At 42.1% G+C, this 24,847-nt stretch overlaps 1 protein-coding gene across 3 annotated transcripts in view; it reads right to left on the bottom strand.

Annotated features, from left to right (window-relative positions):
* KCNQ5 (potassium voltage-gated channel subfamily Q member 5) overlaps positions 1-17,213 on the bottom strand; it is a 270,357-nt gene extending 253,144 nt beyond the window's left edge. For all 3 annotated transcript variants that reach the window (XM_062608199.1, XM_062608200.1, XM_062608201.1), the window contains exon 1: positions 16,088-17,213. In XM_062608199.1, the coding sequence (XP_062464183.1) occupies positions 16,088-16,443 (356 nt within the window). In that variant the 5' untranslated portion in view covers positions 16,444-17,213. The remainder of the gene's footprint in view (positions 1-16,087) is intronic.
* Positions 17,214-24,847: the final 7,634 nt, after the last annotated feature.

Below are 24,847 nucleotides of genomic sequence, written 5' to 3'. Positions count from 1 at the left end.
TTTCTGCATGCTTTGCCAACCAATCAAACCATAAGAAATACAAGCTATGGTTAAATTAAGCAATAAAATACCACAAGCTGCAAGTTGTAATGTATTAGCATACGCCGCACCACAAGGAAGATCACAACAGGAAACTGTTTTAAAGTAGTACTTGTCCTCAGGACTGCTGAGAATATCATCACAACTGTTACCTTACACAATTTGAGTCAGAGGACCAACCACTTTAAACTGAATGTTACAGAACAGAATTAAACATCAAACACGGGTAAGTGCACTAAAGCAGTGCTATCTTTGCTTGCCAGCTGTTATCTGCCACCTTTTTTAACTTTTACAAATGCAAGCTCTTTTGCTTGATAATCATCCTTGTCTGCAGACAACCTTCAACTGAATTCCTTTAATGACTGACAAACACAGAACTGGTACAAAACCCAGCTTAACTAGCAACTCATGCTGAGACTCTGTCATTAATCTTAAACTAAAATGGTAAGCTTGGGTGCTGTATTTCGCAAGTGGTCCAGGATAGGTGGGCAACTGACCAGATGGCCCCTCCCAAAACAATGTGCTTGTCCGGATCTTTTCACTTAGAAACATCTCTAAGATGGCAGGTGCAGCTGAGCTGCTTTACTTCACTATTCCAAAATTCTGGTCAAGCAAATTATGTAAATCAACTGGACCAAATATGGTCTCAGAGATTTTAAAAGAAAACATATTTCACCATGAGAATATCAGGATATTTGTTTTCATGTCCCAAGTGTCATTAGTCATTAGCAACTTACACAAAGTTGCTAAACAAAACACAAAATGAGATTAGTCCTCATATTTGCTGCCTGAAGTTTAGGAAAGCTAAAAATTAGTAATAACAGTAAGAGAATGGACTGAGAACTGTAAAGCAATTATAATCATTGATAACCACTGCATATACAGGCAGTGACTAAAGCAATTAAAGGCGAAACCAGTAAGTGATCCATGCTAATATTGAGAATTTTCCATTAATAGCTGCTGTTCCATAGAACCATTATAAACTTGCTAATCCAGTCATCTGACTAACTTCTAAAGTCATTTTCTACATGGGAAGTAATAAGTCTTGAGTTTGAGTTGCAAGGAGTTCTTTTAGTTCATAGCAATGTGGCAATACATTCCAAGCAATGTGGCAACTTAACATCAGCTGCATTATATGAATACATGGGGTTTTTAGATTCATAATACAAAGAACAATCTTCATCTATATTCATCATGAAAACTCTGCTGTTAAACATTGCTTTGCACAAAGGCTGCAAACATAATATACAATCAGCTATGAAACTAAAATAAGTTTAGGAGTTTTGAACAACTGAAGTATTTCCTATTCATTTTACTTTAGGAACATATCCAGATTTCCATGTCTGCAAGAGAACAATCATTTTCAGAAATGAATAAAACTGTATACAGCAAAATATTTTGTACCATATCATTTTCCAAGCTCTATGGTTACCTTTGCAGCAGTATTTTAATGGCTACTTTTCAAAGAAAAGCATTTTGCCACTTACAGTTTCTGTTATTCATTGCACATTATTAAAGCAAAGATCTAAAACACTGTCTACAGCATATTGTGATCCACTGCAGCTGCAGGTGATTCACCATAAGCCACAGATCACACAGTGTAAGCAATCACTCATGAGGCAGCACAAGACAGTGATGGTGAAGGGCTGACAAAAACCTGAAGTAGATTTTTCTAAAAAATTACTCAGAACTCTTAGAAAAACCAAGAATACAAAGATAAAGCATCCCATTACTTCACTGGTATTTCGCTTGAGTAAGAGCTTCTGGATTGAGCCTGGAATTAATAGCTAGTAAACAGCTTTAGGATTTGGCCTGCCACTTACACCTGCAAAAGACTCTGTCCAAAAGTTCTAGTGTTTGAATCAACAGAACATAAATCATGTCCTCTGCTTTTATTAATGGGGACAGCAATGTTTGTCAGAGCTTTTACATATATATATATATATATATATATATATAAACATCTACATGATTGAATGCATCAGAGAGTTTTCTGAAAGCAGAAAACAGTGTGAGCTGAATGCCAGGATGGTGCTGAGATTTCAAAGGAAATAAACCACTGTGATAAAAGCTGTGCTCTTTTCACCCCTCAGCAATGTCCACAGAGTCCTCTTACAAGGATGACTGTTAGTAAGCCATTAGGTCCCAGTTGCCTGGTCCTCTGAGGGAGGACTTGAGGTAAGAAAAGATCGTTAGTCCCTTAGAAAGCCAACTGGGCACAAGCAAAAGAAGAAAAAAATTGACTGGCAGAGTAGCTAAACAGGCACTCAAAGGGAAGTCCGATTTCTTTATTTTGAGCGTCTTTTTAGAAAACACCTGAAATCTGCTGGGAAGAAAAAGAAGCTTTTTGTTTTCTTTTTCCATTGGAAAAAGAATGCAAAAACACTTCACTTCAGACTCAAAAGCCTGCTATTGACTTTCCATATTAAAAAAAAAAAAAAAAGGAATAACCATATTTTTCCAGTGGTTTTGTTTGGGGAGTTTTGTTTGTTTGTTTGTGGTGTTGTGGGATTTTTTTGTGTTGGTTTATTGGGTTTTCATTTGATTTTTTGTTTGTTTGTTTGTTTCCCTCAGGGCAAAAGAACTGTCATGGGACCAGGCACATCTTTACCACCATTAATGCATCTGCATCCTGGTATCCCTGCCACATGCAGGGAAGTGGCATTGCTATTCTGCTTGTTCTTCCACCAGAGTTCCTCTAACTCAGTATCTTCAGACAAAGGCAAATAAATGCGGGAAGAAAACTCACATTAACCATGTCATAAAATCATCACACACTGAAATTCCCAACTAACATAACAGCTCAGTATCTGCCAAAAAAAGTGTCACTTTCAAGAAAGTGACTGGAAAAAAATACACTATAGTTACAGGTTTACTGGTTTAATTGCAGTAACTTGCAACTGCTGTCAATAGTTTTATTTTTGAATGAAGAGTATTTCTGCCGCATGCTGCTGAGGTTGTCAGACCCAGCAAAAAGAAACAGTTTAATTTGCTCTTTTTCTCCACCTAATGGACCTAATGGTCATGCAAAGTTGATTTTCCGTTCTCGTTACTCAGTTATAAATGTAATTTTGAAAGTTAACTAGCCAGATGCTTTTTACAGCTATAGAAAGTTAAGAGACATAACTTTCTCTCTAAGCAGTAAAAGAGGAGCTCTGAGTTGAGGGGCAGGGGTTATAAAACCACAGGGATGAGCAGCAGGTCATACTTGTGCGTCCAGACAGAGGGAGCTTCCAAGAACTGAAATATTAAGAATCTGAGAAATAGCCTGAGCAGTGGTGACAGACAGGTAATACACTTGAGATATTAAGTAGACAGAAATTGGATTAGCAATGATAAAGGTCCATCTCAACAGTGATGCCAGGGTTATCGTCCTGAATAAAAGACAGTGATGTTGTTGTGTGCGGTCATTTAGAAAAATGTAGGGGGAGGACTGACATTCTTGTGTATGGTGCTGACAAAGCCGTTGTGCTGCCTTTCTGTATTATTTGAAAAGACAGATTTCTTACGAGAAGATTTTTCAGTGCTTGCAGAGCATCTAAGACACTGACAGATAGCTAGATATAGAACTAGAACATCAAAGAACAAAACTGATACAGTATTTGGTATTACTTAATCATGAGCTTGCATCTCCTGCATTTGTTATGTGAAAGAAGTTGGCAGATTAGTGAATGACATTCTGTGGAGCTATAGCTGTGTGTGCCATCACTTTCACAAGGTATTCTTATAATTTCCCAGTATTCTGCCCTAATTATTGTTTTTAATCAAACTAAAATGTTAATGATGCTTTAGAACACATGACCAGCAATTCCCAGGGCTAAACTGTGAGATACCAGTTTTATCCTCCTGCCAGAAAACAGTATGAACTCTATGTGGTGATTTGTTGCCGTCACCTGCACACCCTCTAGAGGTAGGCAAGGCAGCCCTCAGTTAGAAATTAATCCTCAAATCCACACTTGGAAGAGCATAACCTGCCAACATCACGTATCCATTACAGAATGCTTCACATTTAAGGCTGAAAGACAGAATTTTATTACTGAGCCATTGCAAAATACTGAAAACAGCAGATACACTGTATGTCTGTAAGACAGCGCTGTGAGAGTGACTAAGATAAACACTGGTTCATTGCAGGATGTTGAATGCAGGTACTGGGAGGTAAGTGGTCCTCCCTAAAATACTCATCCCATTCCCAAAATCAAAATACACTTCAGATCTCTTGACTGACTCTTCTAAATGACTTCAAAATCTTTACAATTGTTCATGTTTTCATCCAGGACTGTTTTCATTTTGGTCTTGTTTCACAGAGATTTGCCGCTTTTACACTAAAGACAGAGAAGAATACAATTTTGCCAGGGATGAATAAACCTGAAAAACACAATCAAAATTCTGTAAAATCACATTTCATAAATACTGAGCACTCTGCCAGTTAATTTTATCTTCCTGATACAGATCATATCCTAAATGTCACTGTGCTGTCTTAACATTATCTGTTTCCAGTCACCATCCATTATATTATTTATGATTAACTCCTAAAGCTCGTGATAAAGGCAAGCCAAAAAGAATGCTGTGACCTTTCACTGCAGTGAAATCTTCAGATATGGGCAGATGAAAAAATATGGGAGAGCAAAATCATACAAAGGGTTTTTCCAAGTAAATACTTCTCTTCTGACTCTTTCTGGTGTGACATTGCACTTCAGTTTGGTACAGCTACCTCAGCTCCAGCTTTCCCATTAATGAACAGCAGCAATAACAATATTTAATCTAATATTATCATATTGTTAGATGTCTTTCATATTTCATGGATATCATTAACTGAGCTATGGTTTCAAGGAGAAATATCCTGGACAGGAGTAAGACTGACTTAATTCCTTCCTGCAGAAAAAGTCCCTGAGGAGTGTATTTCTCATCAAGTGAAAGCTTATTCAGTACTGGAATTTCAGATGCATCTTCCCAGGTTTTCCTCTAACTGTAGGTATAGCCTGGTTGGAGGTCAGAGACTGGGCTGCACTGTACTGACCCAGCTGCATCCCTTCCTGTCAAATAACTCACAAGAACAGTTAAAAAGTGACCTAAGCTCCAGCAGAGAGTGGACACAGATGAGAACAAACCAGCTGAGGCTCAATCTCAGCAAGGAAATTTACATGAACATTTGCCAAAGGAAGACCAATCAGAAACATATTCAGGTAGTGAATAAAATTTTCATGTTGTAATAAAAATATTATGATTATTTCTTCAGGTCTGCACACAGGGTCGAGACCTCAATGGAAGAAAAATGTAAAGATCAATACCATGTTTCATTATATATAAATCAAATAAATTGATTCACAGTGGTACTTCAGCTTTATCTCTACAGAAAGCAGATACTAAAAGGGGAAAATGTTAATTAAAAACATAATATTAAGACAAACACATTTCTAACCTGAAAGTAATATTCAGTATCAGCCAAGCACTGTTCCAGTCAAGCAGACATTCATAAATTTTCCTTCACCTCAATGATTTTGTTCCCACTTTGATAACTTTTCCTGCCTCTGCAATTCCACAAGTGCTCTCACCGTAACTGTCCCTACATAATATCTCCAAATAGCAACATCTCATGCTGTGACTGCACATACATAATGCAGTAGCTTCAAAGATTTCAGGATAGGCCTTTTCCTCATAGAAGAATTCCTCACGTATAACTTCAGAAGATTCATAAACATGTCTCTAATTCAAATGAATTTTCGCCATCATCACTAACTAAAAGAGCTTTTAGCAACACTCAGTTTGATGATTTCTACTAATTACTATGTAAGTGCCTACAACTATTAATGCTACCACTACAGAGTATGTCTACAAGAATTTTCAGGATGAAAATAAAAATTCTTTCCAAAGAGTATTTATAATTCAGGATCACCACCTCCCTCATCACTGCCTACACCCCTCAATTCTAGCACCCCGGGAAATATGCGGAAGCCAAATCACAAGTTTAGTCAGCAGTCAGTGTGATCTTTGGGGAAGGCTAACATCTTTCTAGACAGCATCTCCAACCACAAAATTAAATCTATTGTTTCTAAGTTTAAGGGAAAGAAATATGTCTCTTTAATCAAACTGATGTATTATATAAAAATTTACCACACCCACAGACATTAGCAAAGCTGTTCCTCTGCTATTCTGAATTTTGCTTCATCTTCAGTCTACAGATACATTTGGAAAACCTCAAAGAGAAAAACATCCACAGGTTGCAAGTGAATCCACAGGTAGTGATTGAATAAATCACATTGGAGCACGCATATTTATTGCAACTACAGTTGCATGGGAAGTGTACTAGACCCTCCTTGAAAAAAAATAACATTTAGTTAACATTTCCAGTAAGAACAGGTAGGTGGGGCCAAAAGCATGAGAAAACGAGGCTGAAAGGTTGCAGTAATGTGGGGGCCAGTCTCTTCTCCCAATTAATAAGCAATAGGACAAGAGGAAATGGCCTCAAGTTGCAGCAGGGGAAGTTTAGACTGGATATCAGGAGAAATTTCTTCACCAAAAGAATTGTCAAGCATTGGAACAGGCTGCTCAGGCAAGCGGTGGAGTCACTATCTCTGGATGTGTAGATACGGCACTCGGGTATGTGGCTTAGTGTGGACTTGGCAGTGCTGGGTTAATGGCTGGACTCAATGATCTTAAAGGCCTTTTTCCAACTTAAGTGATTTAACGATTCTGTGCTTCTGCTTCCCAACTATACTTCAGAAGGGTCTGAAGCACATTTCAGCGTACTTCACTGAAATGACAAGGACAGGTATAAGAAAAACCCTCCAACTGCCAGCACAGGCTCTTCTTTCCTCCCTGTTGTACAAATACAAGTCGCACAATGAGCAAGTAGCTCATTCACATGCTGCTTTACATTTCTTGCCACCTACACACTTCTTTTGCAGAGCACAGCAGAGAGCAACACTGTGCTTCCTGTGGCAATGGTTCATCCGATGCATGTGCAAAAAACCTGGCTCTGCAGTAAAGTATCAACTGCACAGAGAAGAAAGCAGAAACAGATTTCTTTCCTCCTAATGATTTTAGAGACTACTTCTAACCTCAGCCAGCATTACTTTCTTGGGTGTAAAAGTTTTTCAAGCTGATGAGTTCACTGCATGATTTTCTGGCAGCACAGCACTGCCTCTCCTCCGGCGCTGGGCCACCTGAAGAGAAAAAGACATCGCCTGCTCACCAGTCTGCAGCGCAGACGCGGCTCCAGCCTCACCACATCAGCTCTGACTGAGCCATCACCTGTCAATCTCCAACAATGTGGCAGTTTTGCCACTGAAAAGATACAGTTACTGATACAGACTTGTCTCCTGGGGAGACCAACCTCCATTTCCAAAATCACTGCCAAGGCTCAGTGGCTTTCCACCCCCCACACTGCTTACAGAAATGCATCCAAAACAATATTTCATCTTTATTTTCCCACAAAAGAACCTCTCAAGTGTGTCAGGATCCTTATGCTTAATTAGAAAGGCCCCAGCAGTAACTTTTAAGTGCATTCCTGCCACGAGAGCTTGGAAAAGGAAGATTTGTGCTTTTGCTTCTAATGGGTAGTTCTCAGCTACCATGGTTATGGATGAGCTTAGGCTGCACAAAGCAATTAAATTTAATGCCTTAGGAGAAGTTAGATGCTATTTCTGACTGAATGACCTCAAAAGGGTGTGTGTAGATGCTCTAATCTATGACAGCAGTGATCCAGGGAGGCATCTGAATGTGTTCAGCATCATTTTTTCCCTCTCAAAGCATGAAGTTTTTACTCTTGGTTTGGTCACATTTGACTCCTGGCACCAGCCTGTTGCTACCATATAGTATTAGGTATGAGTACAGTAAAATAATTAAAACTCTGCAGAAATCTTGAAAGGTGTAATATGTTTGCTTTGTTGAACCAGGGAGTCTCAAAGCAAGAAGGAAGCCAAGACAAACAGGAATATATTGCTTAAATCAAGAAGTGGGCAGGTACAGAACTTCCTTTCTTCATTATTTCTGATCAGTTTAAGAGTGTGATTCACTTGTTAAACTTCATTCTATACAAGTGGGGAGAAAAAAGTGAATTACCCATTGAGTGCACAATAGAATAACGAAAGGAAGCTGCAGGTACTCCAGGCCTTTGAAAATCATTCACTCTTCAAGAAAATGCTTACATATTTATGTCAACCTCTTTTGAGGAAAATAAACAGATTTATGTTTCAAGATTTTCTTGGGTGAAGGCCAAACAGAGAAATTCATACATGTCTAGCTGGAGGACTGTGTCCACTTCTGAATCACTGGACTAGTCTGTATATATTAAGTAATCACATAATCTGTCAAGTAGAAGACACTGTCTGAGACTACACTTCAGCGCCCAAACTGATGAACGTTTTGCTGAGCTTCCTGTAACGCAATTACACTGCAACTCAGACAGCTATCACAAGATGAATCTAATGCTTAACAGAAAATTGAAACTGTTTCTTGATTATGTGCAGCTGACCTGCAAGACAGCCTTTGAACTTCTAATTAATGCCTCTGAAGGAAGTTTACTTCGCACATGAGCACCGCAACTGCTTAAAATTATTTTGCAATTGATAAACTGTACAGCTGATGATGAACTTTCTACCTTAACTGACCTGTGGTGGCAATCCCTTGGGTAATCTACATCTGCTCTCTTACAGGAAATATGTAAACCAAAATTAAAAATAAAACCCTTAAACCAACCAAACTCACAGAGAAAACAAGAAAGGAGAAAAAAAATCAATACAAGTTTCCCCAGACTCAGTGTAGTTTACACAATACATATTTAGAAGTGAATCTCAATACACCAGCATTAATTAAAAACCCCAAGAATGCATACTGTGTTGTGTCAATGGTTTGCAAGGGGAAAAATATCCAACATTTACTGTTAAAAATAAACATCTGTCTCATTAGTAATAATGTAGCAAATGATGCCTGTTATGTGTACACGTTGAAGATTCTTCATTAGATAGTATTATTTATGCTTTCTACTCCATCTTTTTTACCTGTGTGCAGAAGACTCACATTTGCTTCAATTAAAATCAGTGGCAAATTTAAGTAAATTTCATCAGACATTTATGGTAATGGAAATCTGAACCATATAAAAACGCTTAACACTTGGCAAGTTTAACCTTTGAATTATTAAGAAACATCTACCTGACAGCAGTGAGTTTTATTTGCAATGTCAGGAGTTTACATTGTCTAGGAACAGAAGTTTTCCTTCTATGTATTTTCTCCATGAAAAAGATTAACCAAATTACAAACTGTGTACTCTTCCTTTCCACTGAAACTATTATGAAAAATTTAACTGCATTTTTGAGTATTGGTAAATACATTAATTATGTTTATTCTCATGAGTAGGTAAATGCTATTAATGACTGAATGATCACTGGTATTCCATTTGATTGATGCTGGAAATTATTTGCAATTAATGCAAAATTATTTGTTCAGTTGTACTTTCATCCAATTCAGGAAGCTCAGTTAAGCTACAACCAACAAGAGTAAAACATGGTGAATAGCTATTAAAATTACAATCAGATGCGGAGCATGGAAAGAACATCAAGTCTGTGCAGATACCATGATTTTTGCTTTAAAAAGTCAAACACCGCAGAAAATTAAAAAGTATTGGAAAAAAAAGATGTCTAGTTCATTAAGCTACCATCCAGAGCCTACTCTGAAAATGTCACACAAACGCTGTTTCACAGGCAATTAAAATCTTTCTTGCAGCCTCTCCTTTAAGACAGCAAGTATTTGATGCCACATTACATATTCACAGAATATCTTACCCCTAAAAAATAATAAAATCTATAATTTCAGGCAACTTCTTTCATTGTGAGACCACAGAAAGTTCACAGAGTCCCTACATCATACAAGATGCTCAATAAGGAAGACATGAAATGTCATGCCCTAGACTGGCCCTCCAAGAAAAACAAACCTAAAATGGAACTGTCACCCCAAATATAATACTAATTGCATGATTTTTGCACGAAGGGAAAAAATGCAACAAAATACAGCAAAAATATAGTTACAAAGAAAGATCTTAACTTACTTCTTGCTTTACAATGGAGATAAGACCCTGCTCACAAAGGTTGTACTTTTATTTCAATATCTGAAACCCAAACACTAACCTAAGATACTACCCATCTTCCTACACACAATTTCTAATCCCATTTGAGAAATACGACAAATAGAAGAAAGTCCACATGCCTGAACTTTCCCCAACCCAGGTCTTGGTGATTCTTTCTCAAGGAAAGCCTTTTGTTCTTCCTAGAAAGTTGAGGATTGATTTTGATTTTTATGGCAAATGACTTGTTTCCCCTGGATCACTACTCTTGAGTCAGAAAGCGAGACCAGTACAAACAAGAAAACTTAGTAGACCAAGCCTCAAAAAATAAAATGTTAAACTGTATTTTACTAAGGTTAGTATGCTTCACATAATAAACATTCCTGATACTCGTCTACTGAAAATCCTGAGGTGGGCAACAGCTCACCAACAAAAAAACAAGTGAAAAAGGAAAGCTAGTTGTTTTTTATCGCCCTTGACAGGGTTCCAGGAGAGGACTGCTGACCATGAACAACACAAGGAAAGATAAGGAATTAAGCGTTGGTGATCATTTTACCTTCTCTGCTAATCACAGTGAAAGCGTAAGCGGTTTTAAAGACTGTTGTATCTCCACCTCCCTGGTCAGTGTACAGAGACTGAGACAGCACAAGAAAATACAGGATATAACCATAAAACCTGTGAAGTCCAATTAAGAGAAAAGCACGGATCTGCACCGGGTGCAGAACAATTCCATGCATACATACAGGCTGTGAAACCACTGTTTGTGTGGCAGCCCCACTGAAAAGGCCTTGGCATTCCTGTGAACACAGGAGATTGAGTACAAGCCAACAGCATGCCCTGATCAGAAATAAGGCAAGCAGCAGACAATTGCACCAGATGATCTGAATGAAAGGGCTGAAGAAAATTTTCTCCTCTATTCAATGCAGCCTCCCACTGCGTCACCTAGTTGGGCCCCCCGAGCTGAACAGGGATGTGCAGAAGCTGGAAGAGATGCAGGAGAATGTCGTGTTTACACAGAGAAGCTAAGGGAGCTGAGCTTGTTCAGTCTGGCAAGAGGGTGATCTAACAGGTGACATAGTAGCAGCCTACAGTTACTTAAAGAAAAATAACAAGGGCAGAGAAGCCAAATTCTTCTGGCTAGTGCCAGATAATACATAAAGCGGGAATGACCATAAACTGCCACTTGGGAGGTTCAAGTTGGCTCTTCCATTCCTCCCTCCCCATGCCAAACCCGCTTTTATCAGCTGGGTGTTGCAGACCTGCATGTTACTCAGCAAGGTGGTTGGACCTCCATCCAGTGAAGTTTAAGGCCTGTCTAGACAAAGCCTGGCTGACACAACTGGGAAGAGTGTGTCTTCCAGTTATAATGGACAATTTCTAAAGGTCTCTTCAAGCAACATTTAAGTGATTGCTATGCAGACATGCAGAATCACAGACTGCCTCAGATGTGGCAAAATGCCGCCAATTTATACTGAAGTGCATCTAAGTATCCACCATCACTCACTGTCACTCCATACAAAAGTTTAGTACCTAATGAGATCTGCTTTGCCACATTATTTATTTTGTCAACCTTGTTATTTGTTAGCATCATGCTGTTGTTTCTTAAAGCATGTAAAAAGATAATGTTATCCTAACAACGTCAGACCCAGACTCTGAAACAATGCTTGAAAAGATGAAAGCCATAGATCTACCCACAGAGCACCCGGAGCTAGTTCATTAGATGGCTGAAGATGGATAAAATAAAGAGAGAAAATAATTTCTCCTACTTTCTGAAAATAGGAAAACAGCATGTACTTAGACTGTTGCACACTACTGGCTTTTAAATCACAATGTGGAACCTCCCTAATTATACAAATGGCACAGTATGATGCTGTTAGCTCACATGCAAAGATGCTGCTGCTCAATAGCCATCTGATCATTAGTAAGCTATGTCCTTTCCGGCAGATCTGGAAAACTAAAATAGCTAGTTAAATCTCTGATGGCATCATTAGATTTTTTTTTTTCCCCCAGAAATAATTTTTTCAGCCTTTTTCCATCAATAATGCAAAAGACAAGAAGAACATCACACAGGCTCTTAAATTCATCTAGCACTGTATCTTATCTCCAGCAGCAGCAACAGAGGATGCCCATGGAAACCTATCAATACAGGTAACGCAAAGTGATACAGCCCTCGTGCACACATCCAGCCCTGCAATTTGTGATTCAGAAGTATCCAGAACAAAAGGTGGTGGCTTTGTAAAGAGAAGACCATCTCCACAAAAAATGGTACAGACTTATACCTGGAATATATTACAAAGAAGCCAGTAAGAAACAGAAACTTTATTATTCCTGAAATAAATCCAACACGTTAAATTAGGAAACTTATGCAACTAATTATATCCAACCAGTATAAACAGTATCAAAGAGCAGTATTTTTTTCTGAAAGTCTCATGCCATGTCTTTTTCAGCATGTCAATTAAGAATAAAAATAATACAAAACCCTTATGGCAACTGAAGATGAAACCCAGAGTTAAATTTGCAACAAATCTGGTATTCTCCTTTGATCATTCTAAGGCAATGTCTACACATTTATATCAAACCAAACAACCAAAAATAATCTAAATAAACAGCTACAACGGAAAGAAATCCTATGACGTCCCAAGACAACCCTTTTGAAAATTTACAATATCGCATAATTTAATGTAGGCACACGCGTGTTAAATATGCACATGCTCCATGTGTAGGTGACGTGGTGTGGCATAAATATTTTACTAGCAGGAGTTTAAGTTACTGACTCATGACTCACAAATGGTATGAATGTTCTTTTCTGATTTTATAAGCATTCATATTTTCGGTGTTCCTGAATGATTAAGAACAGAAGACTGAGGTATATGAAAAGCACTTCACCAAAAACTTGCAGAAAGATCTTACATATATAACTAGGGCTTCCATGTAAAGAGCTACTGAGGTACACAAAAAAGGAGCCAAGAATATGTGATTTACGGCTCTACTCCCCAACATAACCATACGGAAGTCAAAGGCCCTTGCTCAAGAGTAAATTCTTCCTCTAGTAGCAGAAGTTTGCAGAACAGCTGTGTTTTCCAGCATTTGGCAAGTTCATGTTTACAAATAAACTAACCAATTGACTTCTCAACTTAGGTCACAACACTTGCTTCTCAGGTGGTTGGCAGGTTTTTCTCTTATTTGAAAGGGCAAAAAGAAAAAGAAAGTGAACTGTGCATAATTCTGAGCTTTAAAAGTACTTTTTACTATGGAAATGAGGAATGAAAACATTACTGCAGGGATGGTTTTTTACTTGTAACTAGTGCTTAAGTCCCCACCTCTTATTTCAAAACCAACAGAGAAAACTAAATAAACTTCTAGATCAAAGACTTTAAACTTAAACTCTGAAACCACCCTTGCATTGCTTCAACCCGTGTTATCAGAGTCAGCTTCATTTCTGGAGACCAATGATCTTCACAAAAAGTCTCACCACAGATAGCCCAGTCCTGTCACCAAAATACTACGGTGCTGTAATGGGCTCTGCTGCAGTCAAGAATAGCTCATCAGAGGTAGGAGCAGACATCTCATCTATGGACCTAGTAATGTCTTCGCAATTCTAAGCTACTTGTCCCAAGACTTTTTTTTATGATTACTTATTTATAAAAAGTAGTTGACGCTTTTGTGTTTTGTTTTCTTTTTAATTCTGTAACAAAACATTTTTTCCAAGATGCAATTTCATTTGATCGGGTGGCTGGAAAAAAAAAAATGAGCCTGAAGCACCAAAAATACTATCTGAGTATCTGGTAGTCATTAAATCAGAGTTACATAAAAACATTAAGATAATTTATAGAATGGCAATGAGGATGGCTGTCAAATTGAAATCCAATGGAACTTTAAATGTACCTTCAACTCTGTAGCAGTGACAGATCCTTACAGGTAATATTATTACTAGGTGTCTCTACATTACAGTAGTTTCAAGCTCTTTCACACAGATCTGCTCAGATAAAAGATATAATGTTGGCATTTGCAGCTGCCAGAATTGCCATTTGCAATTAAAAATTAAAACTGGCACTCTTTCTATGCAGGCAATTATCTAAACGCAGCTGGCAATCTTCCTTGTTTACAGCGCTGCTGTGTCATGACTTCACTCTGTTTGGAAATTTACTCTTCTTTTGAGGTTTAAGCTTGTCAACCTTACTTCCCACTTGAACTTTGCTTGTTTTAATGATTTTCATCATAATCTCAAAGAGAAAGCTCCAAAACTACAATTTACAGATTCTGTGCAGCAACTTCAGACACTGCAGTAAGATAATTCCCAGTAAATACTTCGGTGATTCTCACAGCATTCATTTAAATCCATCTATGCCGCAGGATACCACCTGTAAGAACCCAAACAGCAAAATATACCAAATAAGCACCTTCCAAGAAGAAAGTTCAAGCTGTAACAGTTGATTTTCTCAGTAAAACAGAAAATAGGCAATCTTAAGTGGACAAAGACCCTTTTCCTCAAAAAAAAAAATACAATATTAAGTATGTTTCTATTGCTTGTTATCTATAGCCATTTTGATCTACTAAATGCACCTATCCACAAAGTATATAATCAGACTGCCATGTTTTTGGCAAAATATTTTTTCACTTATAAAAATTTCTACTAAAGTAGGATCTGGGGGTTCCCCTGCTGCTGGAGAAGGAGCACTCTTCATGCTACAGAACAGGGAACAGTTGCCTTTTTACCAAAGCAGCTGTAATTGCTAGCTTGGTCCCTGCAACTATCATGGAAATACAGTTACCTATAGCACATAAATTAAATGCACTGATTTATTTATGATACATTTTCTGCAGTCAGAGAAATGCCTTGTGTTATACGCCCAATACAGTAATGCCTGTCACCCTTCCTCTGTAATTTATCACAACGTTTTTATCTAGAGCTATGATCCACGCAACAACTCCTTGCCAGACTGCATTGCATGTATTGCTCGGCCACCCAAAAGGCTTTTGAGTCGGGCCTTTCCCTCGAATATTACCAAAACCCGTAAAAAGAGGGGCCTGCTAATGAACTAAGGCACACCACCGACCATAGGTATACTTTAAGCAGCCTCGGGTGCCCCTCACACAGCTCTCCCAGGCGCTTCTTTAACTAAAGCTGCCCGGGTTTGGCAGAGCGCTGACTGTACCGCTCCCCACATAGTGAAGCGACGGGACGCTTATTTTAGTCGCTGGCTCTTTCAGACTGAGGGCGACGGGAGGATTCACTTGCGAAGAGAAAAAGCGAACAGGAATGACAGATGCCGGCGAGCTGGCTGGCTGTGCCCAGGCTGGGTACTGAGCCCTTCCCCGGGCGGCTGGCCGGGTCACCGGCTCTGGGAGCCGCGGGTGGTCGCCCTGGCTCGCAGCACCCCGCGGCGAGGACACGCGTGGGAAGCAAAACACGCGGGAGGCGACGACGCGCCCCGCGCCTCCAACTTTGAAAACCGCGCAGTGCCCGGTGACCGCGGAGCAAACCGCACTCCGCGGAGCCCCCGGTGTACACACCGCGCCCCGCCGCCACGGGGAAGGGCCCCGGCAGCGCCAGTACCCCTCGCCACGTCTAACCTCGGGGCCGCCTGGGGAGCGCGGCACAGCTTCCCGCGCAAGCCGACGGCCTCAAGCGCCCGGGAGGGAAGCGAGCATGTGGTCCTCGCAGTACTCTCCTCCGGCTCTTTCTGCCGGGTGACCCCAGCCTCCCCCCCCCTCACCTCTCACCACGGGCTGCGCGGAAGTTTCGCCGGCCGCGGAGCGCCACGCCGCAGGTGGCAGCTGTTCCCCCGCCTCCGCTGATGCCTCCCGGGCACTTTCGGGGCTACTTGTCCTCCCCGTGGACCAGCCGCCGGCAGCGGAGCGATGCCCGGGGAGTGGAGGAGGAAGAGGGAAGGTGCGCGCCCCGCGGCGCGGCTCTGGCCGAGGCAGGTGCGGCCAGCGGTCCCGAGGACGGACGGGACGGGAGGGAGAAGGGAGCGGGTCGGTACTCACACGAAGGCGTGGTAGACGAAGGCCCAGCCGCGGGGCCGCTCCAGCACGTTGTACAGGTAGTTCTGCAGGCGGCGGTACTTGGCGTTCCGGCGGCAGCTCGGCCCGCTGCTGTACGACAGCGGCTTCCCCAGTAGGCTCATGCGGGCGCCGTGCTTCCCGCGGCGGCCCTCCCGCAGCCCGGCGGGGGCGGCCGCGCCACCGGTGCCCAGGAGCAGCAGGCCGTCGCCGCGGGCCGCCGCGCTCGCCAGCGCCCTGCCCCGGCCCGACTCCACATCCTTCATGCCCGCCGCCGCTTCGCTCTTCACCCAGAGCCCCGCGGAGCTGCCCTCCTCCCCGCCGCCGTGGTTGCGGGGCATGGCATCACCCCGGGAGCCGGGGCCGCAGCGGAGCAGGGCGCGGGCGGCGGCGGCCAGGCACTCCGCGGCGGCGGGCCGCAGGAGGCAGCGGGGGGCGAGGGTCTCCGGGCGGCGCCCGCGGGGCGAGGGGGCGCGGGCCACTTTGGGCGCTCGGCGCGGCGGGCCGGCCTGCGGCAGCTTCGCGGGGGCCCCGGCGAGGGAGCGGGCGCCCCCCCGGGCGCACTCTCCTCCCGGGCGGCGGCGCCCCGCCGCCGGCCCCCGCAGCGCCGCCCGGCGTGGTTCCGCGGCCCGGGACTGGGCGGAGGGAAGAAGGGGCAGCTCCGCGCAACGCTGGCGGAGAGGCCGCGGGGGCGAGGGGGGCAGCGGGCCGCTGCTCGGTGGTGCCTCTCGCCTCCCTCGTCCTTCTGCCTCCCGCGTCCCTCGGCCCGCCTGGGCCGGGCAAGCTGTTGCTCTCGCTCTAAGCGGCTGAAAAAGTCTGCAAGAAAGGCGGGCAGGCGGGGGCAGGCGGGCTTCGCGCTGCCGGGCTCCTTCGCGTCCCGGGACGCAAGCGGCAAAGGCAGCGGCGGTGCCCGCGGCTGGGCGGCAAGCGGGCGGCGGGACGCGGCGCCCGTGGGCTACGCGTGCTCCCGGGAAATGTCCATTTAAGTCCGAGAAAGTAACAAAACTGCCGTAAGCCTCGGAGGCGGTGGCGCCGCGGAGGCTCTGCCGGCGGCGGGACCCCGCTTCGGGCAGGGAGCGTGGCCGTCCGGGCGGGGCAACGCAGGCGAGCCGCTGGGTGTCCCCCGAGGGGGCGGCGCAGCCCGACAAGCAGTTCCGGCGCTTTCGCCGTGCCCTGGCCCCGCGCGATGGCGAGAGGGGGCTGTCCCCCCTGAGGGCTGCCCGCTGGTCCCTGGCAGCTTTGGCGCTGTGCGGCCGGAGTGCAGCGGTGCCGCAGCTCGGTGCCGGAGGAACGCCGAGAAAACAAAGCTCCCCCTGCCGAGAGCGGGCCTTTAACTCGGCTGCATCAAGGTGAGCTTGCGGAAAAAAAAAAAAGGCATCCACCCCACCACGCCGCAGGCGCGGCCACTCCGCGCCTCCCCGCCCGGAGCCGGCGGCACCCGCGCATCTTACTGCCGCCTCTTGTTGCCGGTGGCAATGCTTATGGCACCCCCGGACACCCTCACCACCTCCCCTCCTGAGCCCCGCCGCTGCCTGCTGCTGGTGACGCTGCCCGGTTCTGGGGATGCCTCGGCAGCCGCGGCTACCCGGGCACTCCAGCACCGGCTTCATGAGATACAGCTTCGTGTCACTGGTTCTGCGGCTGGAGCACAGCGATGTGAAAATTGGACGCTAATTCATGAAGGGTTAATGAAAAGTAATAATGCAGACGCTAATTTTTGCGAAAATCAGTAGAAGCATTCAGAACTGCAATTCAATTTAAATTTTGTTTTCCTCGTACTGGCTAGTAAGAGGCCAGGCTCTCAAGCCTTTGGTAAACACACCATTTCTAACTTCCAGAAACGAAGTACGCTGTGAAGTACATCTCGCATTGTGGCTGTAAGCATTAATTTGTGCCTCCACTCAAGCGACATGGAAACATCAACAGTAGTAATTTATTTCTATGGCGTCTCTAGGGCCATTCAATTAGTTGTTTTTAAACAAAGAGCTTAATCTTCTCCCTTTCTTCACCGAACTTCCTCCTCCGCTGCAGGCAGCTTCCAACAAGAATTTTCTAACATGGAAACTGTAGAGGCCACTCATGCTGGTGTTAAGGGATGGCAGAAACAGCACACATGTCAAAACAGATGTTAAGTAGTTGATACAAGTATCCACAGCAACCCCATTAATATTTAAGCTTTCCAGTGGCACATATCAACTCCTCTTTCTTTGAATTGTAAATTGAGTTAGTTAATCCTTCATTTACTACTTGTTTGCATTTCCCTGGTTTGAGATGCAAGTGTTTATACTCTTCTATTTTTCCCATCCCGATGTACTCATTTACAGGATGTGTAGCATGCCTTTCACATCAGCTGGGCCACCGGATCCACGCTGAGATTTAAACTCTACCGGCCTTAGTCACTTGGGTACAATATTTGAGGATTGGTACTCAAGTTCCAGAAAACTGGAACCATGGTCTGGCCCTTTCAGTTGGACCCCACAAGCCCTCATGCCCAAGCTTCATTTAATTGCTATGGGTAGACAGTGGCACAGCTTGAAGCAGCACGCATACATCACTCTTGTTAGGATCAAGGATTTAAACTAGGGATTTGGACACTGACTATGAAAATTACTGAACTCCTGTTCCTGGTGTACTTTTTGTGACTCACTAAGAAATATTGTTATAATTCTGTGCCCTCTAGTGGCGCTTAAAATCATCTATTAATTTAAATAATAGTAAGGAAAGCAGCCTGTGAGCACATATAGGATGGGCCAATATTGAAATGTAGCCACAGATGCCAGGACAGTGAGGGGTAAACATACCTAATAATCTTGGTGATTAATTATTTTATTTTCACAGTGTGTGAACAAATGCATTTTCTCATTTATTATCTTTTATTATGAAAAGAGATTGATGGTCATTAATCTAATCCCTACTTGTTAATATGTCACATAATCAGGGCAGGATATGCTGAGTAGATCATTAGCATCCAGGCAGCTGCCTGCCATATACCAGGTAGAGGGGCTGTACCATGTAACAAAGCTAGCCCCCCCCTTAAAGTATTAATTGCAAAATACAGGTCTACATTTATATGACAACAAACTCCCCTGATATTTTGGCTTCAGACTACATAATACCTACAGAGATGAGTCCTGTGAAATTCTGGCATGTCCACATGGTCCAAGGTCACCTTAGGTTCAAGTGTCAGTAAGAGGATCTACCTGACGAAATCTCCAAAGCAAGAACATCCCAAGGAATCTTGACTTCTTGAGGCTGCAGGTGGGATGAGGAAAATGGCATGCCAAAGTGCATCTGGGGACTAGTATTAGTCCCCAGATAGTGCTTTATGGCAAATGCTAGCAACATACTCTTTCAAAATTGTAAATCATGTTTTTTAAGGTCCCATTGCTCTATTCCAAATGCATACATAAGATGTTATATATCCTGATTTGTGGAAGGGTCAGCTGATACATATAATCCTTTCTCATCAGGAACACAATGTTACATATGTTTGAGATTTTCAGTGTTTTCTTTCCAGTGTGTTACTTGTGATATGCTGCCTTAAATCAGTGTTCCCGGGTTCTATTTTAATAAAAGGGAGGAAAGAATTTCAACAGTAGTGATATTCATTTATTCCCTTATTTAAAATAGAATATGGTTTTATAACAGCATGTATACTTCTTTTCTAAGACATTTACTAATGCAGTTTTGGGGTTAGCCACACTAGAATTTAAAGCAAGCCTTCACAAGGAGTAAATTTGCAGATAAGTAATAGTAATATTGAAATGCACTGCTGTAATCATGGTACAGGGTGGGTAGATAGATAGATAGATAGATAGATAGATAGATAGATAGATAGATAGATAGATAGATAGATAGTTGTAAAAGAAGAACCTTGTTATGGGGCAAAAAAAAAGAAGGAAACGAAGATCAGTGAGGTTGGAGGACACTGGCTGGAGTTCAGGATGTCCAGCTCACTGCCTTGCTCTGTACTGCAGGGCCAGACAGCAGCTGGAGCCTGGCCACATCAAGCCCAAAGTACCTGAGCATGTAGCTGCTTCAGATCAGACAGATGCTTACTGAGCTGCAGAAAACCAGTTGTGTGCCTATATGCAGCTTTTAGTATTTACATGGGGTTTAAAAATCTTTCTTTGTGCCTCAATTCCATTTCCACCACAGGGGGTAGTAGCAAATCGTTCATAGAGAGAGGGGCTGTTAGCGTAAATTCATGGAACAGCGTGAGATGCTGTGATACTGCAAAGGGGGAATGGTGCAAATCACGTGCATACACTGGCTATTTTAAACAGAAATGCAGTCAGAGTGCAAGCTGGAGGCCCTTTGTAGCAATGCTTTGCAAAGGTCAGTTTACCATGGTATCATGTTTTGAGTTCATTTGAGTTGCTTGTTAATAACCTTTTTTTTTGTGTTACATAATACTTGTGAGGTATCATGTAAGCCCTAGTTGTGCATCTCTTTGTAAGATTTTTAGCTTTCTGCCTAATTACAGGGAGGAAGGGACACACATAGCTATTCTTGATGACAAGAGTCACGAATAAGTTTTCAAAGCACTTAGGTGTTAGGAGCAATTAATTTGCTATGTGAACATATAGTGTGGCCTGTAACACATGATATGCATCCCCAGGAAACCCCAAATGGAACATTGCTATTGCATAATAAATCATTAGCAAAATGTTAGATGAGGTGAATAGCATATTAGGATGCATATTACAAGCTGTCTAGTTAGTGCGTGTAACATGCTAGCATGTAATATCAAAGCTGGGCCTTGATATTAATATTCCAAAATATTGGAATATTATATACATCACATCAGTATTCCAAGATGTAGTATTTTCCTGCAAGCTTTTTTTCACATAAATGAAAGAAGCAAGACTGTCAGTAGCATCAGGCATTCATGCACTGAGTGCAGCAGAAAGGACTACCCAACCTTCCCAAGCATTCCTCATGAGATCTTTTAACCTTGAACTTGAGAAACTACCTTCAAAAGTGATTTAGTCTTGGTGTCCCTTTTATGTGTTGATCTTGCTGTTAGAGTGCTACAAGGTTGCAAACTCCGAGGAAGACCTGTCTCCACAAAAAGCTGTCCTGAGACCACCCATTCATTCCAAGCAGACCATGGCTAGCACTGATAATCACTTTGAGTTATGACAATCACAGGCTAAAGTATAATTGGAGTACAAGACATGGATGCCTTCCTTGCAGTATCTGTGCCTTCTTGGCCAGAGGAGTGGTAGAAACAAACACTTCTGCCTGGTTATTACGTCTGTAAAAACTAGGGCCGGCTACAAAACTGTTTCCAGCAGACCCTTACTCTGCCAGAAGCTGTTTACTCCTACCCAGTTAGAGGACCAGTTTGGCCTCCTCTCCTTGCCTGGTCCAGCTCAACAGCAGAAATTCCTGGCTTTGCTTCTGTGCTGTCTAGCTGTCCTAGCAAAATACTCATTTTGCATCCTGACATCTAGTATTTCCCCTCACTCATCAGATATCCATCCCTGATAAGAGAATTAATTGATTCCATTGATTCCTACTTAACTAAGTATCTAAACATCACTCTGTGTTAATAAGACACACCTCTCTGTAAAGTCATTGCCTGACTCCAACCCTCTCAATCCTAAATGGCTCTTCTGTTCACCTCTTCTACTTTCTCTTGCATTTTCTGTTGGTTTGGGGGGTTTTATTACTAATTTGTGGTGCTTTTCTTCCTTCCTAGGCCTTTTTCCTCCGTGATTCAACTATCTGAACTCCTGAGCAATGTCTGGTGAATAAACAAGACCGCATGTCTTGAGTGGTGCAAACAAACCCTCCCACAGGTGCAGGGCCTGCTCCATAGACCATTTCCTCTCTGTAATCCAGTGAAATCAAAGCATCTGACCATTAAAAAAAAAAAAAAAAGAAAGAAAAAAAAGCTGTGAGTCTGTACTGAGAACTGCAGAGTAGTTAACCATGGATGCGCCGGGAATACAAATGTGATAGAATATGAAATATTTTTTTTCAGATACAAAGGTTTAATATCTGAAACTATTTGGATTTTCAAAATTGTATTCCCCAAAATACCTTGATGTTTTGGAAAAAAACATTGCAATGAAAAATATTAATGTTTAATGCAGTCTTTTGTCGCCAAACACTATTTCTAAATAAGAAAAGGGAGCTTTGGGGACCTTGGGACAATGACTTCAAAATGGCTTGTTTTCAAGGACTAAAGTGCAATTTGGCTAGCTTGCAGGTCAGCAGTTCCTTCCAGCAGGCATGATAACAACCCACAGCAGGCCAGAAGAAACCCAGCAAGGTCAGAATATGGCTGCTTAGGAATTCAACAATAGGACATTCTTTTTTTCAGGTTTCTAGTGTAAGAAACAAGTAAGGATTTTTGTTTGTTTGGGTTTGTTTCTTGTTTCTTTGGGTATGGAGGAAATATTCTGTGGAAGCTCAGCTTGATCCTTAGAGTTAACAAAATTCCTTTTAGACGCAGCGATATATAGTCTTACTTTATGCATTAGATCATCTAGAGATGTACTTGAAAGAAGCTGGTGACTGATACTCTGCTGTATTTAATTATGATCTTTTCTCTTAGACTATAGTGTCCTTTATTATTTACCAGACATGAAATTCTGTCCATCTCTTCTTTCCCCTTCTCTACTCATCTCTTCCACTTGTATAACTGCAACTTTGATTTTGAAAATTCTTATTCAACTGCGGTCTAATCTTTGGAACACTGACATTTTTTGCCATTGATATTTCAGAATCACCTAAAAGTTTTCTTCTGAAAACACCTAGCAGCCCGTTAGTCTTCACTTGAACTAACTGGAACATAATTTGCATTTATGCTGTTTGTTTCCACAGAGTAACTTGTAGATACAGGAGATGTGCTCACCTTTGCTCTCTCTGTCCTAAATAAATGTAAAAAAATATATGCATAGCAGCATGGAGAGAGCCAACTGCTTCAGCTGGTATTCCCTCAGGGTGCTTGTACTTCAGGAATGCTGAACACCTCTAGATGCTGCTCCTGGGCAGCAGGGCCATGCTGAGACTCTGACCCCGTGGCCAGTAGGGCAAGTTGGCAGCATCACAAGGGACACAAGAGGAGGTACCACCTACATGTTTCTGGGCAACTACTATGTTCCTTTTTGGTGACCTGGCTTTTGTAACCCTCATATGGATGTGCCTATACACTTCATGCATTATTGAGGTGTCCTAGTCCTAGTGTGGGAGTCTGGTTTCTGCTTTTGGAATAGGACTTGAAATTTTAGGGGCTAAAGCATAGAGTTTCCTGGCAGCTGAATTCCCTGTCAAGATCTAGAAGTGATTTAATAGTCTCAAAAATTCATCAGCTGTTCATCTTGCATACAAATGCTCTTGTGTCTTAGGCTTTATTTGTAGCATAAATACAGGACTCAAAACTAAATGACTGTAATTCATTGTAACTGGAGCAGCATTATTTCTAAATTAGATGGTTAATCACCAAACTAATATATTCTGCAGGTACATTTTAAAGTAAAAATAATTTACTGCCATTTTTTTGTAAAAAAAAAAATATGAAAATGTTTGTCCTTTTCAATGTGCCTGTTCAAATAATTTGACAGCATCTATGATCCTCAAATAATTTGAATAATATGTGCCCTCTGAGTTATCTAAGTGACATAACAAGAACTTACTCATAAGCTAGAGGCACCACAGAAAGCTGGCATAGATAAGAACTCTGACAGCCTGTTCTTCCATCAGTGTATCAGAGGACAAGTAGTAAATGGAAACCTTTTGTAGGAATTGTATGCTTAGTGCCCCTCCTTTCTCCTACCACATTCCTGTTGACTTCAGTGAGATTTATTCCTGTCATTAAGTAAACCGTATAGGTGGAGGGGAGAATGTCTAAGGTCAGTATGGCCCTCAAGAGCTCCTGTTGGATGAATAAAAAGATTCAGTTGGAGCTGTCAGAACTGTAGCACATCAGAAAGGAATTCCTTAGGCTTCTATAGGCATCGTTAGGCACTTGACTTACCCATATTCTGAAATCTCATCCTAAAGCGTGCACTTGAAAAATCTCTAACAGGAGAAAGATGGAAAAAAGAAAGTGGATGTTAAGAGGAATATAGATCTAGTGAGGCTGTGAGACAACAACAATAATAAAACAGTTTACAGCAACAGGTAAGCAGGAATCATAAACATGGGAAATAAGATGGTAGTAGAGAACAGGGTTTGTTTTTTTTTTTCCCAAGTAACTTAAGGGATGGTCTAAGGCCTGTATTCCTAAAGAAAAGCTAGAGGTAGTTATTTTGTGTCAAAAGTGGAATAGAATAGAAGCCGTGATGTATCTAAAGCTGGTTTGTTTTATGTCTCCACATATATCATTGTCTGCAAGGAAATGTATGAGCCAAAAGTGATTTTTAATACCCTTGTAGGGCTGGGGAAACAATAATTAAATGCCATAGGCGAGATTTACTAGGGGAGTATTTACATGAGAAACAAGATGTACAAATATAGATATTAGGCAAAACCCATCACCTTTTACCCTGAGGTGTGGTCAGACACTGGCATAGGTGCCCATATAGGTTGTCAAATCTTTGTCCTTGAAGTTTTTCAGACCTTATCAGGCCTCAGGCATCTTGACGTAACTTTACAGAGAGCCAGGTGTGGGGCAGGTTGAAGAAGATGACCTCTAGAAGTTCCTTCCAACCTAAATTATTCCATGAGTCTAGATGACCTAGGGCAATGAATACTTTATGACCTACCCTGTGAAATAAAAACCCATTGATA

This window comes from Pezoporus occidentalis, unplaced genomic scaffold (assembly GCF_034315485.1).
Source record: "Pezoporus occidentalis ecotype Australia unplaced genomic scaffold, CSIRO_AGI_Poc_V1 ctg13, whole genome shotgun sequence".
Lineage (NCBI taxonomy): Eukaryota > Metazoa > Chordata > Aves > Psittaciformes > Psittacidae > Pezoporus > Pezoporus occidentalis.
This window is presented reverse-complemented; position numbering and strand designations above follow the sequence as displayed.